The 17,673-nt window shown below is 44.8% G+C and overlaps 1 protein-coding gene across 1 annotated transcript; it reads left to right on the top strand.

Moving 5' to 3' along the window:
• The first annotated feature begins 587 nt into the window (after nucleotides 1-587).
• LOC120041359 lies at nucleotides 588-15,621 on the top strand. Its single transcript, XM_038986306.1, has 8 exons — nucleotides 588-623; nucleotides 2,598-3,168; nucleotides 3,356-4,216; nucleotides 9,345-9,519; nucleotides 9,728-9,996; nucleotides 13,224-13,390; nucleotides 14,628-14,876; nucleotides 15,001-15,621. The coding sequence occupies exons 1-8, from the start codon at nucleotides 588-590 to the stop codon at nucleotides 15,313-15,315; spliced, it is 2,643 nt and encodes an 880-aa protein (XP_038842234.1). The 3' UTR covers nucleotides 15,316-15,621.
• Nucleotides 15,622-17,673: the final 2,052 nt, after the last annotated feature.

Raw genomic sequence — 17,673 nt, forward strand, 5'->3', positions numbered from 1 at the left:
AAATAGCTCAAATAGCCTAGCACTAGGCTAGTCGCACATGTTAACTAGCTATTTTATTTATTTCACCAGGTAGTTAGCTAACCTAGCTAACATCCCCGACCATGAGTTCACAAAACTACCTGCATCCTGTTAAAGAAGAGGTCTGCTGGACGGAGAAAGAAGGTCTGTGGCTGAACGATGTCGTGAAAGAAGAGGTGGAAGAGGAGGCTGTGACAGTAAAACAAGAAGTAGAGGGTGTTACCGTGAAAGAAGAAGAGAAAGACGTTACAGTGAAAGAAGAGGAAGACGCGTTCAGAGTGAAAGAGGAGGAGGAAGAGGAGGATGTTACAGTAAAAGAAGAAGAGAAAGACGTTTCAGTGACAGAAGAGGAAGAGGCGTTCAGAGTGACAGAGGAGGATGTTACTGAGGAGGAAGAGAAAGTCGATGCACAATCGAGAGCATCCTGTCGGGCTCTATCACCGCCTGGTACGGCAACTGCTCCGCCCGCAAACGCAAGGCTCTCCAGAGGGTGGTGCGATCTGCCCAACGCATCACCAGGGGCAAACGACATGCCCTCCAGGACACCTGCACCACCCGATGTCACAGGAATGGAAAACATATCACCAAGGACAACAACCACCCGAGCCACTGCCTGTTCACCCCGCTATCATCCAGAAGGCGAGGTCAGTACAGGTGCATCAAAGCAGGGACCGAGAGACTGAAAAACAGCTTCTATCTCAAGGCCATCAGACTGTTAAACAGCCATCACTAACATAGAGAGGCTGCTGCCTACATACACAGACATGGAATCACTGGCCACTTTAAAAATGAAACACTAGTCACTTTAATAATGTTGACATATCTCATCTCATATGTATAAACTGTATCTCAGTCTATGCTGCTCTGACATCGCTCATCCATATAGTTATATATCTTTAATATCTCAGTCTATGCTGCTCTGACATCGCTCATCCATATATTTATATATCTTTAATATCTCAGTCTATGCTGCTCTGACATCGCTCATCCATATAGTTATATATCTTTAATATCTCAGTCTATGCTGCTCTGACATCGCTCATCCATATAGTTATATATCTTTAATATCTCAGTCTATGCTGCTCTGACATCGCTCATCCATATAGTTATATATCTTTAATATCTCAGTCTATGCTGCTCTGACATCGCTCATCCATATATTTATATATCTGTAATATCTCAGTCTATGCTGCTCTGACATCGCTCATCCATATAGTTATATATCTGTAATATCTCAGTCTATGCTGCTCTGACATCGCTCATCCATATAGTTATATATCTTTAATATCTCAGTCTATGCTGCTCTGACATCGCTCATCCATATAGTTATATATCTTTAATATCTCAGTCTATGCTGCTCTGACATCGCTCATCCATATAGTTATATATCTTTAATATCTCAGTCTATGCTGCTCTGACATCGCTCATCCATATAGTTATATATCTTTAATATCTCAGTCTATGCTGCTCTGACATCGCTCATCCATATAGTTATATATCTTTAATATCTCAGTCTATGCTGCTCTGACATCGCTCATCCATATAGTTATATATCTTTAATATCTCAGTCTATGCTGCTCTGACATCGCTCATCCATATATTTATATATCTTTAATATCTCAGTCTATGCTGCTCTGACATCACTCATCCATATAGTTATATATCTTTAATATCTCAGTCTATGCTGCTCTGACATCGCTCATCCATATAGTTATATATCTGTAATATCTCAGTCTATGCTGCTCTGACATCGCTCATCCATATAGTTATATATCTTTAATATCTCAGTCTATGCTGCTCTGACATCGCTCATCCATGTAGTTATATATCTTTAATATCTCAGTCTATGCTGCTCTGACATCGCTCATCCATATATTTATATATCTTTAATATCTCAGTCTATGCTGCTCTGACATCGCTCATCCATATATTTATATATCTTTAATATCTCAGTCTATGCTGCTCTGACATCGCTCATCCATATAGTTATATATCTTTAATATCTCAGTCTATGCTGCTCTGACATCGCTCATCCATATAGTTATATATCATTAATATCTCAGTCTATGCAGTTCTGACATCGCTCATCCATATAGTTATATATCATTAATATCTCAGTCTATGCTGCTCTGACATCGCTCATCCATATAGTTATATATCTGTAATATCTCAGTCTATGCTGCTCTGACATCGCTCATCCATATATTTATATATCTGTAATATCTCAGTCTATGCTGCTCTGACATCGCTCATCCATATAGTTATATATCTTTAATATCTCAGTCTATGCTGCTCTGACATCGCTCATCCATATAGTTATATATCTTTAATATCTCAGTCTATGCTGCTCTGACATCGCTCATCCATATAGTTATATATCTGTAATATCTCAGTCTATGCTGCTCTGACATCGCTCATCCATATAGTTATATATATTGTTGTGAAGTTGTTAGATATTACTGGACTGTCGGAGCTAGAAACACAAGCATTTCGCTACACCCGCAATAACATCTGCTAAACAGGTGTATGTGACAAATAACATTTGATTTGATTTGTAGGATGCAGTTTTTGGAGTGGAGGAGGAGGGAGCGATAACTGGCACGTTGGTGGAAGAGGAGGAAGAGGAGGAGGAGGGAGCGATAACTGGCACGTTGGTGGAAGAGGAGGAAGAGGAGGAGGAGGAGGGAGCGATAACTGGCACGTTGGTGGAAGAGGAGGAAGAGGAGGAGGGAGCGATAACTGGTACATTGGTGGAGGAAGAGGAGGAGGAGGGAGTGACAACTGGTACATTGGTGGAGGAAGAGGAGGAGGAGGGAGAGATAACTGGTACATTGGTGGAGGAGGAGGTGGAAGAGGAGGAGGAGGAGGGAGTGATAACTGGTACATTGGTGGAAGAGGAGGTGGAAGAGGAGGAGGAGGAGGGAGTGATAACTGGTACATTGGTGGAAGAGGAGGTGGAAGAGGAGGAGGAGGAGGGAGTGATAACTGGTACATTGGTGGAAGAGGAGGTGGAGGAGGAGGCGGAGAGGGAGATAACTGGTACATTGGTGGAGGAGGAGGTGGAAGAGGAGGAGGAGGGAGTGATAACTGATACATTGGAGGAGGAGGAAGAGGAGGAGGAGGAGGAGACAGGAGACCTGATTAACACCAGTAAGTAGTGTTTTAGTGGGAGGAGGAGTGGAAGGCGGGGTTAAAGAGGTTCTAGAGTGAGAAGGTGTGGTCTCAGGTGTTGTTTCTAAGCAACAACTAATCAGCCTGGAGCATTCTACTTGTTGTGATCGCTGATTGTGTTTTTTTGTAATGTTCTGTTCTTTTGACCTTTTGTTTTCCATACTAGAGAAAGCTCCGGGGCGCTTCGCGGGTCGTTCCTGTCCGCTTTGCCCCAAGGTTGTGATCGGCTTCAGTCAGCACCTGAGGTACACGCACAACGTGAGGAACACGGAGGAGAGGGTCCTCCTTTGTAATTGGCGGTCGGGCCGTGTCAATATCAGGCAGCAGCCGTGTCCAGTGACGGGATGCTCCACCCGGCTCAGCAGGCTGGATCGACACATGGAGTCGCACACAGAGCTCAACAGATCGCAGAGGAGACGGGCTATACAGGAACTGAGGAGACGGCTGACCATGGAGCGGCTGGCCGCGTTGAGGGCCTCCAACCCTGTCGTCCCGCTGACCACCCGTTTGGATATTGTGGAGGGGGAAACGAAGCAGGAAGACCACTCTGTAGATTTACCGCTTCCTCCTTTGAAAGAGGAAGAGGAGAAGAAGGACGTGAGCTGCAAAGATTATTCCTGCCACTGCCGAGCGTCGATCCTGAGGCTGCGGAAAGCTTTGCAAGAGCGGGACGAGGCCCTGACAAAGAGAAGTGCGACCAACCAATCCGTTAGAGAGGACAACCTGAAGCTGACCAAGAGAAGTGCGACCGACCAATCCGTTAGAGAGGACAACCTGAAGCTGATCTCTGAATTGAATAGAGTGAGGAAGAGGTACCAGCTACTGAAAAGGCAGAGTGTCAGGGCCAGATCAGCAAAGGCCAGGTCAGCAAAGAGGTCCAGGTTTCAGCCCGAGCCGTCTCCTCCTACGTCAGACACAGAACAAGAGGAGCTGCAGCAGCACCGAGTCGTGGGTTCAGAGGCCCAGACAGAGGAAGCCACGGCGCCCGGATCTAGCAGCCAAAGTCCCTTCCCGGGCTCTGCTCTGAGTAAGTACTGTCTTTTAAAATAGTGTTTGTATTTGGAAAAAGCCTAAAAGGGCGACTGTTTTTCTTTGTGTTGACGTTGTATAAAGTGTTTGTGTCCAGCTAATCACAGTTCCAGTGCCTTCAGAAAGTATTCAGACCCCTTGACTGATTCCACATTTTTTTACGTTACAGCCTGAATTCAAAAAGGATGAAATTGATTTCTCTCCCCCTGTCTACAGACCCCATTATGACAAAATCAAAACATGTTTGTAGAAATGTTTGCAAATTTATTGAAAATTTAAAATACAGAAATATCTAATTTGCATAAGTATTCACACCCCTGAGTAAATACATTGTAGAAGCACCTTTGGCAGCGATTACAGCTGTGAGTCTTTCTGGGTAAGTCTCTAAGAGCTTTTCACACCTAGATTGTGCAACATTTGCCCATTATTCTTTAAAAAAATTCTTGAAGTTTTGTCAAATTGTTTGTTGATCGTTGCTAGACAACCATTTCCAGGTCTTTCCGTAAATTTAAGTCAAAACTGTAAACTTGGCCGCTCCGGAACATTCACTGTCTACTTGTTAAGTAACTCCAGTGTAGATTTGGCATTGTGTTTTAGGGTATTGTCCTGCTGAAAGGTGAATTGTCCAGTGTCTGGTGGAAAGCAGACTGAACCATTTTTTTACCCATCTACCAATAGGTGCTCTTCTTTACGAGGCATTGGAAAACCTCCCTGGTCTTTGTGGTTGAATCTGTGTTTGAAATTCACTGCTCGACTGAGGTGAGGTAGTCATTCAAAAATCATTATTGCACACAGTGAGTCCATGCTACTTATCTTATACCTGGTAAAATAAGGGTTAAATAAATTTGTTAAGGGCATTTTTACTCCTCGGCGTACCATTACATAAGGGTTTGAAAACTTATCGACTCAACACATTTCAGCTTGGGTTGTGCTTCGGAGCTTTTCATTTTTAATTCATTTGTAATAAAAAATAATGTTGAAAAATGTAATTCCACTTTGACATTATTGGTATTGTGACAAAAAATAAATAATCTTAAATTTAATTCATGTTAAATTCAAGTTGTGACACGACAATAAGTGGAAAAAGTCAAGCGGTGTGAATATTTTCTGAAGGTCCTGTAACTTTAGGGTCACTTCTGTAGGGCCTGTCCTCCGCTGTGTCTGGCCTGCTTCACTCTGCCCCAGACCCCACCCGTCCTCCGCTGTGTCTGGCCTGCTTCACTATGCCACAGACCCCACCCGTCCTCCGCTGTGTCTGGCCCGCTTCACTCTGCCCCAGACCCCACCCGTCCTCCGCTGTGTCTGGCCTGCTTCACTCTGCCCCAGACCCCGCCCGTCCTCCGCTGTGTCTGGCCTGCTTCACTCTGCCCCAGACCCCACCCGTCCTCCGCTGTATCTGGCCTGCTTCACTCTGCCCCAGACCCCACCCGTCCTCCGCTGTGTCTGGCCTGCTTCACTCTGCCCCAGACCCCACCTGTCCTCCGCTGTGTCTGACCTGCTTCACTCTGCCCCAGACCCAACCCGTCCTCCGCTGTGTCTGGCCTGCTTCACTCTGCCCCAGACCCCACCCGTCCTCCGCTGTGTCTGGCCTGCTTCACTCTGCCCCAGACCCCACCTGTCCTCCGCTGTGTCTGGCCTGCTTCACTCTGCCCCAGACCCCACCCGTCCTCCGCTGTGTCTGGCCTGCTTCACTCTGCCCCAGACCCCACCCGTCCTCCGCTGTGTCTGGCCTGCTTCACTCTGCCCCAGACCCCACCCGTCCTCCGCTGTGTCTGGCCTGCTTCACTCTGCCCCAGACCCCACCCGTCCTCCGCTGTGTCTGGCCTGCTTCACTCTGCCCCAGACCCCACCCGTCCTCCGCTGTGTCTGGCCTGCTTCACTCTGCCCCAGACCCCACCCGTCCTCCGCTGTGTCTGGCCTGCTTCACTCTGCCCCAGACCCCACCCGTCCTCCGCTGTGTCTGGCCTGCTTCACTCTGCCCCAGACCCCACCCGTCCTCCGCTGTGTCTGGCCCGCTTCACTCTGCCCCAGACCCCACCCGTCCTCCGCTGTGTCTGGCCCGCTTCACTCTGCCCCAGACCCCACCCGTCCTCCGCTGTGTCTGGCCCGCTTCACTCTGCCCCAGACCCCACCTGTCCTCCGCTGTGTCTGGCCTGTTTGTGTATTTGTATTTGTGTTTGAAATGGATTAGAAAAACAGCCGGTCTGATTTCTGTCTTAAGTCCAAAAATGTTATCTTTGATCAGGTGTGTTTATAGAGGGGTTCAGGAAGACCTGTGAAGGTCTTTGATTAGGTGTGTTTATAGAGGGGTTCAGGAAGACCTGTGAAGGTCCCCAGTCTAAAATATGATGTTTCTTTGATTAGGTGTGTTTATAGAGGGGTTCAGGAAGACCTGTGAAGGTCCCCAGTCTAAAATATGATGTTTCTTTGATTAGGTGTGTTTATAGAGGGGTTCAGGAAGACCTGTGAAGGTCCCCAGTCTAAAATGTGATGTTTCTTTGATTAGGTGTGTTTATAGAGGGGTTCAGGAAGACCTGTGAAGGCCCCCAGTCTAAAATATGATGTTTCTTTGATTAGGTGTGTTTATAGAGGGGTTCAGGAAGACCTGTGAAGGTCCCCAGTCTAAAATATGATGTTTCTTTGATCAGGTGTGTTTATAGAGGGGTTCAGGAAGACCTGTGAAGGTCCCCAGTCTAAAATATGATGTTTCTTTGATTAGGTGTGTTTATAGAGGGGTTCAGGAAGACCTGTGAAGGTCCCCAGTCTAAAATATGATGTTTCTTTGATTAGGTGTGTTTATAGAGGGGTTCAGGAAGACCTGTGAAGGTCCCCAGTCTAAAATGTGATGTTTCTTTGATTAGGTGTGTTTATAGAGGGGTTCAGGAAGACCTGTGAAGGTCCCCAGTCTAAAATATGATGTTTCTTTGATTAGGTGTGTTTATAGAGGGGTTCAGGAAGACCTGTGAAGGTCCCAATCTAAAATATGATGTTTCTTTGATTAGGTGTGTTTATAGAGGGGTTCAGGAAGACCTGTGAAGGTCCCCAGTCTAAAATGTGATGTTTCTTTGATTAGGTGTGTTTATAGAGGGGTTCAGGAAGACCTGTGAAGGTCCCCAGTCTAAAATATGATGTTTCTTTGATTAGGTGTGTCTATAGAGGGGTTCAGGAAGACCTGTGAAGGTCCCCAGTCTAAAATATGATGTTTCTTTGATTAGGTGTGTTTATAGAGGGGTTCAGGAAGGCCCCAGTCTAAAATATGACGTTTCTTTGATTAGGTGTGTTTATAGAGGGGTTCAGGAAGACCTGTGAAGGTCCCCAGTCTAAAATATGATGTTTCTTTGATTAGGTGTGTTTACAGAGTGGTTCAGGAAGACCTGTAAAGGTCCCCAGTCTAAAATATGACGTTTCTTTGATTAGGTGTGTTTATAGAGGGGTTCAGGAAGACCTGTGAAGGTCCCAGTCTAAAATATGATGTTTCTTTGATTAGGTGTGTTTATAGAGGGGTTCAGGAAGACCTGTGAAGGTCCCCAATCTAAAATATGATGTTTCTTTGATTAGGTGTGTCTATAGAGGGGTTCAGGAAGACCTGTGAAGGTCCCCAGTCTAAAATATGATGTTTCTTTGATCAGGTGTGTTTATAGAGGGGTTCAGGAAGACCTGTGAAGGTCCCCAGTCTAAAATATGATGTTTCTTTGATTAGGTGTGTTTATAGAGGGGTTCAGGAAGACCTGTGAAGGTCCCCAGTCTAAAATATGATGTTTCTTTGATTAGGTGTGTCTATAGAGGGGTTCAGGAAGACCTGTGAAGGTCCCAATCTAAAATATGATGTTTCTTTGATTAGGTGTGTTTATAGAGGGGTTCAGGAAGACCCCAGTCTAAAATATGACGTTTCTTTGATTAGGTGTGTTTATAGAGGGGTTCAGGAAGACCTGTGAAGGTCCCCAGTCTAAAATATGATGTTTCTTTGATTAGGTGTGTCTATAGAGGGGTTCAGGAAGACCTGTGAAGGTCCCCAGTCTAAAATGTGATGTTTCTTTGATTAGGTGTGTTTATAGAGGGGTTCAGGAAGACCTGTGAAGGTCCCCAGTCTAAAATATGATGTTTCTTTGATTAGGTGTGTTTATAGAGGGGTTCAGGAAGACCTGTGAAGGTCCCCAGTCTAAAATATGATGTTTATTTGATCAGGTGTGTTTATAGAGTGGTTCAGGAAGACCCCAGTCTAAAATATGATGTTTCTTTGATTAGGTGTGTTTATAGAGGGGTCCAGGAAGACCTGTGAAGGTCTTTGATTAGGTGTGTTTATAGAGGGGTTCAGGAAGACCTGTGAAGGTCCCCAGTCTAAAATATGATGTTTCTTTGATCAGGTGTGTTTATAGAGGGGCTCAGGAAGACCTGTGAAGGTCCCCAGTCTAAAATATGATGTTTCTTTGATTAGGTGTGTTTATAGAGGGGTTCAGGAAGACCTGTGAAGGTCCCCAGTCTAAAATATGATGTTTCTTTGATTAGGTGTGTTTATAGAGGGGTTCAGGAAGACCTGTGAAGGTCCCAGTCTAAAATATGATGTTTCTTTGATTAGGTGTGTTTATAGAGGGGTTCAGGAAGACCTGCGAAGGTCCCCAGTCTAAAATATGATGTTTCTTTGATTAGGTGTGTTTATAGAGGGGTTTAGGAAGACCTGTGAAGGTCCCCAGTCTAAAATATGATGTTTCTTTGATTAGGTGTGTCTATAGAGGGGTTCAGGAAGACCTGTGAAGGTCCCAATCTAAAATATGATGTTTCTTTGATTAGGTGTGTTTATAGAGGGGTTCAGGAAGACCTGTGAAGGTCCCCAGTCTATGATGTTTCTTTGATTAGGTGTGTTTATAGAGGGGTTCAGGAAGACCTGTGAAGGCCCCCAGTCTAAAATATGATGTTTATTTGATCAGGTGTGTTTATAGAGGGGTTCAGGAAGGCCCCAGTCTAAAATATGACGTTTCTTTGATTAGGTGTGTTTATAGAGAGGTTCAGGAAGACCTGTGAAGGTCCCCAGTCTAAAATATGATGTTTCTTTGATTAGGTGTTTTTACAGAGTGGTTCAGGAAGACCTGTGAAGGCCCCAGTCTAAAATATGACGTTTCTTTGATCAGGTGTGTTTATAGAGGGGTTCAGGAAGACCTGTGAAGGCCCCAATCCAAACAATAAGCTGAAGCAAAATTGTGCCGCAAAACTCAAGCCGGTGCAGCACTTTTTGAAGGACATGGCGAAGGATGAGATTAATCCATCCACTCTCACTTTCCTGACAAACCAGGACAACATGAGGAGGTGAGCAGAGGTTCTGTCCTTCTCTTTAGTCTCATCAGCGTTCATTAACAACACACTCATTGATTGGGTGTGTGTGTGTGTGTGTGATTGGGTGTGTGTGTGTGTGTGTGTGTGTGTGTGTGTGTGTGTGTGTGTGTGTGTGTGTGTGTGTGTGTGTGTGTGTGTGTGTGTGTGTGTGTGTGTGTGTGTGTGTGTGTGTGTGTGTTAGATGGTTCCAGACCCTTCAGAAGAACATGGCCGTCACCACGGTCAACCACTACACCTCCACTATCGGTGCGTTTCTCCAGTACTCCGAGGAGACCCCTCCGCCTGGCTGTCGGCTGACCAGAAACCACTGGAGGGAGATCAACCGGGCGATGATGGAGATTAACAAGTCCGTGAAAGGATCAGTTGACAACAAGAAAGGCAAGGTGGTGTCTATAAAGAGCCTAATGAAGTGCCGGTCTCTTGCCAGGGACAAGATCCCTCAAGTGCTGAGTAAGTTTTTCTTAATCTGTGATGTTACTATAATAATGTCTACAGGACATTATAGAAGCTGTCTGTTATTATTATAGATGTTTACAGGACATTATAGAAGCTGTCTGTTATTATTATAGATGTAGGACATTATAGAAGCTGTCTGTTATTATTATAGATGTCTACAGGACATTATAGAAGCTGACTGTTATTATTATAGATGTTTACAGGACATTATGGAAGCTGTCTGTTGTTATTATAGATGTTTACAGGACATTATAGAAGCTGTCTGTTATTATTATAGATGTAGGACATTATAGAAGCTGTCTGTTATTATTATAGATGTAGGACATTATAGAAGCTGTCTGTTATTATTATAGATGTCTACAGGACATTATAGAAGCTGTCTGTTATTATTATAGATGTCTACAGGACATTATGGAAGCTGTCTGTTATTATTATAGATGTTTACAGGACATTATAGAAGCTGTCTGTTATTATTATAGATGTTTACAGGACATTATGGAAGCTGTCTGTTATTATTATAGATGTTTACAGGACATTATAGAAGCTGTCTGTTATTATTATAGATGTTTACAGGACATTATGGAAGCTGTCTGTTATTATTATAGATGTTTACAGGACATTATGGAAGCTGTCTGTTATTATTATAGATGTAGGACATTATAGAAGCTGTCTGTTATTATTATAGATGTTTACAGGACATTATGGAAGCTGTCTGTTATTATTATAGATGTTTACAGGACATTATGGAAGCTGTCTGTTATTATTATAGATGTTTACAGGACATTATAGAAGCTGTCTGTTATTATTATAGATGTTTACAGGACATTATAGAAGCTGTCTGTTATTATTATAGATGTTTACAGGACATTATAGAAGCTGTCTGTTATTATTATAGATGTACACAGGACATTATGGAAGCTGTCTGTTATTATTATAGATGTAGGACATTATAGAAGCTGTCTGTTATTATTATAGATGTAGGACATTATGGAAGCTGTCTGTTATTATTATAGATGTTTACAGGACATTATAGAAGCTGTCTGTTATTATTATAGATGTAGGACATTATAGAAGCTGTCTGTTATTATTATAGATGTTTACAGGACATTATAGAAGCTGTCTGTTATTATTATAGATGTCTACAGGACATTATAGAAGCTGTCTGTTATTATTATAGATGTCTACAGGACATTATGGAAGCTGTCTGTTATTATTATAGATGTTTACAGGACATTATAGAAGCTGTCTGTTATTATTATAGATGTTTACAGGACATTATAGAAGCTGTCTGTTATTATTATAGATGTTTACAGGACATTATGGAAGCTGTCTGTTATTATTATAGATGTTTACAGGACATTATGGAAGCTGTCTGTTATTATTATAGATGTTTACAGGACATTATAGAAGCTGTCTGTTATTATTATAGATGTTTACAGGACATTATAGAAGCTGTCTGTTATTATTATAGATGTTTACAGGACATTATAGAAGCTGTCTGTTATTATTATAGATGTACACAGGACATTATGGAAGCTGTCAGTTATTATTATAGATGTTTACAGGACATTATAGAAGCTGTCTGTTATTATTATAGATGTTTACAGGACATTATGGAAGCTGTCTGTTGTTATTATTATAGATGTTTACAGGACATTATAGAAGCTGTCTGTTATTATTATAGATGTTTACAGGACATTATAGAAGCTGTCTGTTATTATTATAGATGTTTACAGGACATTATGGAAGCTGTCTGTTATTATTATAGATGTAGGACATTATAGAAGCTGTCTGTTATTATTATAGATGTTTACAGGACATTATGGAAGCTGTCTGTTATTATTATAGATGTTTACAGGACATTATGGAAGCTGTCTGTTATTATTATAGATGTTTACAGGACATTATAGAAGCTGTCTGTTATTATTATAGATGTTTACAGGACATTATAGAAGCTGTCTGTTATTATTATAGATGTTTACAGGACATTATGGAAGCTGTCTGTTATTATTATAGATGTTTACAGGACATTATGGAAGCTGTCTGTTATTATTATAGATGTTTACAGGACATTATAGAAGCTGTCTGTTATTATTATAGATGTTTACAGGACATTATAGAAGCTGTCTGTTATTATTATAGATGTAGGACATTATGGAAGCTGTCTGTTATTATTATAGATGTTTACAGGACATTATGGAAGCTGTCTGTTATTATTATAGATGTAGGACATTATGGAAGCTGTCTGTTATTATTATAGATGTTTACAGGACATTATGGAAGCTGTCTGTTATTATTATAGATGTTTACAGGACATTATGGAAGCTGTCTGTTATTATTATAGATGTTTACAGGACATTATAGAAGCTGTCTGTTATTATTATAGATGTTTACAGGACATTATGGAAGCTGTCTGTTATTATTATAGATGTTTACAGGACATTATGGAAGCTGTCTGTTATTATTATAGATGTAGGACATTATAGAAGCTGTCTGTTATTATTATAGATGTTTACAGGACATTATGGAAGCTGTCTGTTATTATTATAGATGTCTACAGGACATTATAGAAGCTGTCTGTTATTATTATAGATGTTTACAGGACATTATAGAAGCTGTCTGTTATTATTATAGATGTACACAGGACATTATAGAAGCTGTCTGTTATTATTATAGATGTTTACAGGACATTATAGAAGCTGTCTGTTATTATTATAGATGTAGGACATTATAGAAGCTGTCTGTTATTATTATAGATGTCTACAGGACATTATAGAAGCTGTCTGTTATTATTATAGATGTTTACAGGACATTATAGAAGCTGTCTGTTATTATTATAGATGTACACAGGACATTATAGAAGCTGTCTGTTATTATTATAGATGTTTACAGGACATTATAGAAGCTGTCTGTTATTATTATAGATGTAGGACATTATAGAAGCTGTCTGTTATTATTATAGATGTCTACAGGACATTATAGAAGCTGTCTGTTATTATTATAGATGTCTACAGGACATTATAGAAGCTGTCTGTTATTATTATAGATGTACACAGGACATTATAGAAGCTGTCTGTTATTATTATAGATGTTTACAGGACATTATAGAAGCTGTCTGTTATTATTATAGATGTAGGACATTATAGAAGCTGTCTGTTATTATTATAGATGTCTACAGGATGAAACAGGACTATCCTGTTTTTATTCTCATGTTCTCACAGAAACCTTGAAAGAAACAAAGACACAGACGAACCAGAACCGGTTTTACGGATTCCTGTGCGCCTATTTTACCTCCATGTACGGCCACAGCCCGGGCCTTTATAGAAACATGATGGTGAAGGAGGTGGAGGAGGTCCAGTGGAGCCTGTCTGGGGCCTATCTGATCAACGTAAGTCTATAACCATACACCTGAACGTGGCCCAGTGGGGCCTGTCTGGGTCCTATCTGATCAACGTAAGTCTATAACCATACACCTGAACGTGGCCCAGTGGGGCCTGTCTGGGTCCTATCTGATCAACGTAAGTCTATAACCAACCGTACACCTGAACGTGGCCCAGTGGGGCCTGTCTGGGTCCTATCTGATCAACGTAAGTCTATAACCAACCGTACACCTGAACGTGGCCCAGTGGGGCCTGTCTGGGGCCTATCTGATCAACGTAAGTCTATAACCATACACCTGAACGTGGCCCAGTGGGGCCTGTCTGGGTCCTATCTGATCAACGTAAGTCTATAACCATACACCTGAACGTGGCCCAGTGGGGCCTGTCTGGGTCCTATCTGATCAACGTAAGTCTATAACCATACACCTGAACGTGGCCCAGTGGGGCCTGTCTGGGTCCTATCTGATCAACGTAAGTCTATAACCAACCGTACACCTGAACGTGGCCCAGTGGGGCCTGTCTGGGTCCTATCTGATCAACGTAAGTCTATAACCAACCGTACACCTGAACGTGGCCCAGTGGGGCCTGTCTGGGGCCTATCTGATCAACGTAAGTCTATAACCATACACCTGAACGTGGCCCAGTGGGGCCTGTCTGGGTCCTATCTGATCAACGTAAGTCTATAACCATACACCTGAACGTGGCCCAGTGGGGCCTGTCTGGGTCCTATCTGATCAACGTAAGTCTATAACCATACACCTGAACGTGGCCCAGTGGGGCCTGTCTGGGTCCTATCTGATCAACGTAAGTCTATAACCAACCGTACACCTGAACGTGGCCCAGTGGGGCCTGTCTGGGTCCTATCTGATCAACGTAAGTCTATAACCAACCGTACACCTGAACGTGGCCCAGTGGGGCCTGTCTGGGGCCTATCTGATCAACGTAAGTCTATAACCAACCGTACACCTGAACGTGGCCCAGTGGGGCCTGTCTGGGGCCTATCTGATCAACGTAAGTCTATAACCATACACCTGAACGTGGCCCAGTGGGGCCTGTCTGGGGCCTATCTGATCAACGTAAGTCTATAACCATACACCTGAACGTGGCCCAGTAGGGCCTGTCTGCGGCCTATCTGATCAACGTAAGTCTATAACCGTACACCTGAACGTAATTGGTTGGTTTTGGAAACGACTGGCACCGCAGCGTTAATATCTGTTTGTTGTTTTGTTGTCCGTTTTCTAATAGGTGGGAAACGCAAAACAAATGCAAACCACGATCCAGATGTCGCTGGATAAAGAGGAGTACTCTTGGTTTACAGACTTCCTGAAAGTCAAGCGCAGCCTCCCGGGTGGAAAGAAAGACCAGTTCTTCTTTTTCAATTCCACCAACACCGAGATCAAAAACCTGCCCGTCTACCTGAGGGAGGCGTGGAAGGAGATGGGCCTGCCTGACAGCCCTTCCTTCACTGACCTGAGGACTTCCGTCGTCAGTCACGTCAGTCAGATGGGGGGGGATATAAATAAAAGATTTGATTCCAACGACGGTCTGAAAAAAACCCATCAATGACTTAAAAAATATCCTATTTTATCTGTGTGTCTCTTTGTTTGTGTTCTTACAGGTTAAAAACGTTCTCTCGAATGCCGACGGGGAAATGTTGGCCGACTTCATGTGCCACGACAGCCAGATGGAAGACAAACGTTACGCCACGAATCCTTCCGGTGAGACCAGCGCCTTCCTTGAGACGGCGTCGAAGGGAGAAGATACCGCGCCACGGGCACCGCCGGGGAGAACCAACCCTCCAGAGAAAGAAAGCGGAAGACGGAAGAGGACGACTCCGTCTCCGAGCGGACCCCTGAAGAGGTCGAGGTGCAGTACCAGGAGTCTGACACGTCCGCCGGGGAGGAGCAGAAACGGACGGCCGGACAAACTCTAGTAAAATAAGATCATTCAGAGACGACGCATTAGATTACAAAGATGCACTCGTACACCGTTTAACACTCAAGAACAAACAGATTGATACTCAGGCTTTGGGGGTCTCCTCAAACTGAGGAGTATGTCGCCACTCGCCTCCCACTTTGTCACGCTGCAGGGGATGAAGCAGCTGAGGTCCATTTAAAGCCTCAAAACAGACTCCAGGAGAAAGAAGGACGAGGAAAGAGGGGGGTTGACCTCTGACAGTCAGATGGAAGAGGGGGGTTGACCTCTGACAGTCAGATAGAAGAGGGGGGTTGACCTCTGACAGTCAGGTGGAAGAGGGGGGTTGACCTCTGACAGTCAGATAGAAGAGGGGGGTTGACCTCTGACAGTCAGATAGAAGAGGGGGTTGACCTCTGACAGTCAGATAGAAGAGGGGGGTTGACCTCTGACAGTCAGATGGAAGAGGGGGGTTGACCTCTGACAGTCAGGTGGAAGAGGGGGGTTGACCTCTGACAGTCAGGTGGAAGAGGGGGGTTGACCTCTGACAGTCAGATAGAAGAGGGGGGTTGACCTCTGACAGTCAGGTGGAAGAGGGGGGTTGACCTCTGACAGTCAGATAGAAGAGGGGGGTTGACCTCTGACAGTCAGATAGAAGAGGGGGTTGACCTCTGACAGTCAGATAGAAGAGGGGGGTTGACCTCTGACAGTCAGATAGAAGAGGGGGGTTGACCTCTGACAGTCAGGTGGAAGAGGGGGGTTGACCTCTGACAGTCAGGTGGAAGAGGGGGGTTGACCTCTGACAGTCAGATAGAAGAGTGGGTTGACCTCTGACAGTCAGGTGGAAGAGGGGGGTTGACCTCTGACAGTTAGGTGGAAGAGGGGGGTTGACCTCTGACAGTCAGGTGGAAGAGGGGGGTTGACCTCTGACAGTCAGGTGGAAGAGGGGGGTTGACCTCTGACAGTCAGGTGGAAGAGGGGGGTTGACCTCTGACAGTCAGATAGAAGAGTGGGTTGACCTCTGACAGTCAGGTGGAAGAGGGGGGTTGACCTCTGACAGTTAGGTGGAAGAGGGGGGTTGACCTCTGACAGTTAGGTGGAAGAGGGGGGTTGACCTCTGACAGTCAGGTGGAAGAGGGGGGTTGACCTCTGACAGTCAGGTAGAAGAGGGGGGTTGACCTCTGACAGTCAGGTGGAAGAGGGGGGTTGACCTCTGACAGTCAGGTGGAAGAGGGGGGTTGACCTCTGACAGTCAGATAGAAGAGGGGGTTGACCTCTGACAGTCAGATAGAAGAGGGGGTTGACCTCTGACAGTCAGATAGAAGAGGGGGTTGACCTCTGACAGTCAGATAGAAGAGGGGGGTTGACCTCTGACAGTCAGATAGAAGAGGGGGGTTGACCTCTGACAGTCAGATGGAAGAGGGGGGTTGACCTCTGACAGTTAGGTGGAAGAGGGGGGTTGACCTCTGACAGTTAGGTGGAAGAGGGGGGTTGACCTCTGACAGTCAGGTGGAAGAGGGGGGTTGACCTCTGACAGTCAGGTGGAAGAGGGGGGTTGACCTCTGACAGTCAGGTGGAAGAGGGGGGTTGACCTCTGACAGTCAGGTGGAAGAGGGGGGTTGACCTCTGACAGTCAGGTGGAAGAGGGGGGTTGACCTCTGACAGTCAGGTGGAAGAGGGGGGTTGACCTCTGACAGTCAGGTGGAAGAGGGGGGTTGACCTCTGACAGTCAGATGGAAGAGGGGGGTTGACCTCTGACAGTCAGATGGAAGAGGGGGGTTGACCTCTGACAGTCAGATGGAAGAGGGGGGTTGACCTCTGACAGTCAGATGGAAGAGGGGGGTTGACCTCTGACAGTCAGATGGAAGAGGGGGGTTGACCTCTGACAGTCAGATGGAAGAGGGGGGTTGACCTCTGACAGTCAGGTGGAAGAGGGGGGTTGACCTCTGACAGTTAGGTGGAAGAGGGGGGTTGACCTCTGACAGTTAGGTGGAAGAGGGGGGTTGACCTCTGACAGTCAGAAGAGGGGGTTGACCTCTGACAGTCAGGTGGAAGAGGGGGGTTGACCTCTGACAGTCAGGTGGAAGAGGGGGGTTGACCTCTGACAGTCAGGTGGAAGAGGGGGGTTGACCTCTGACAGTCAGGTGGAAGAGGGGGGTTGACCTCTGACAGTCAGATGGAAGAGGGGGGTTGACCTCTGACAGTCAGATGGAAGAGGGGGGTTGACCTCTGACAGTCAGATAGAAGAGGGGGGTTGACCTCTGACAGTCAGATAGAAGAGGGGGGTTGACCTCTGACAGTCAGATAGAAGAGGGGGGTTGACCTCTGACAGTCAGGTGGAAGAGGGGGGTTGACCTCTGACAGTCAGGTGGAAGAG

This window comes from Salvelinus namaycush, unplaced genomic scaffold, assembly GCF_016432855.1.
Source record: "Salvelinus namaycush isolate Seneca unplaced genomic scaffold, SaNama_1.0 Scaffold45, whole genome shotgun sequence".
Classification (NCBI taxonomy): domain Eukaryota; kingdom Metazoa; phylum Chordata; class Actinopteri; order Salmoniformes; family Salmonidae; genus Salvelinus; species Salvelinus namaycush.